Source organism: Enhydra lutris, unplaced genomic scaffold (genome assembly GCF_002288905.1).
Source record: "Enhydra lutris kenyoni isolate GAN:26980312 unplaced genomic scaffold, ASM228890v2 scaffoldscaffold43, whole genome shotgun sequence".
Classification (NCBI taxonomy): domain Eukaryota; kingdom Metazoa; phylum Chordata; class Mammalia; order Carnivora; family Mustelidae; genus Enhydra; species Enhydra lutris.
In genome coordinates this window covers 2,129,443-2,130,396 of record NW_019154127.1, presented here as the reverse complement: position 1 = coordinate 2,130,396, position 954 = coordinate 2,129,443, and the positions used below count along the sequence as shown (strand labels likewise).

At 44.3% G+C, this 954-nt stretch overlaps 1 protein-coding gene across 1 annotated transcript; it reads left to right on the top strand.

Moving 5' to 3' along the window:
• Positions 1-690: 690 nt before the first annotated feature.
• On the top strand, positions 691-954 carry LOC111155636 (keratin-associated protein 7-1). Its single transcript, XM_022515907.1, has one exon. The coding sequence runs from the start codon at positions 691-693 to the stop codon at positions 952-954; it is 264 nt and encodes an 87-aa protein (XP_022371615.1).

Here is a 954-nt window from a genome sequence, read left to right as displayed (position 1 = left end):
TAAAACTTATTCCGATGGATACATGTAGCAATGTTTTAAAAATGAAAAACTAAAAAAAACAAAACTCTTGAGGTGAAATTCACATAGAATAAAATGAACCACCTTAAAGTGAACAACGCTGGGGTGTTTACTACATTACATTTATAGTATTTTGCCATCACCCCCTCTAGTTCCAAATAATTTTCTTTGCTCCAAAAGAAACTTCACACCCACGAGCAGGCGGTTTACCCACGTTTTTAAACAGCATAGGGAGAGAATTTCAAGACTGTGTAGAAGTGTTCACATGGCTGCCAAAGCTTTTTTAGTCTAGCTCTGTCTTGGGAGGAGTTTATCATCAGAGGATTTAAAGAGTCTCACATGATGCAATCGAAGGGTAGTTAAACGATGGGGCACTGATGAAAAGAATTCAATTGTCTCTTAAGGATGGCCTTGGTTTTGAAGACACAGCACATTCCTTTGCAAATAGAAAAGCCAACAAAAATGTGGGCTATGAGTCTGTGGGTTCCTTTACGCGCATTTTATTACCAAATAAGAGACTTATTTATGCAAATGAATGGAAAGATATTTAGACAACTGTGTCATGCCCACCAGCTGGAGGTATAAAAAGCCTTCTGCAGGAGGAGACCAGCATTCACACTTGGGTAACTCGCTCTTCCCCATCCATCCCATTCCTCCTCAACTCCTGCCACCATGACTCGTTTCTTCTGCTGCGGAAGCTACTTCCCCGGCTATCCTTGCTATGGAACCAACTTCCACAGGACCTTCAGAGCCACCCCCTTGAACTGCGTCATTCCCCTGGGCTCTCCCCTGAACTACGGTTATGGATGCAATGGCTACGGCTCCCTGGGCTACAGCTTTGGCGGTAGCAACATGTACAACAGGGGCTGTTGCTATGGCGGCAGCTTCTGCAGGCCATGGGGCTCGAACTCTGGCTTCGGCTACAGTACTTACTGA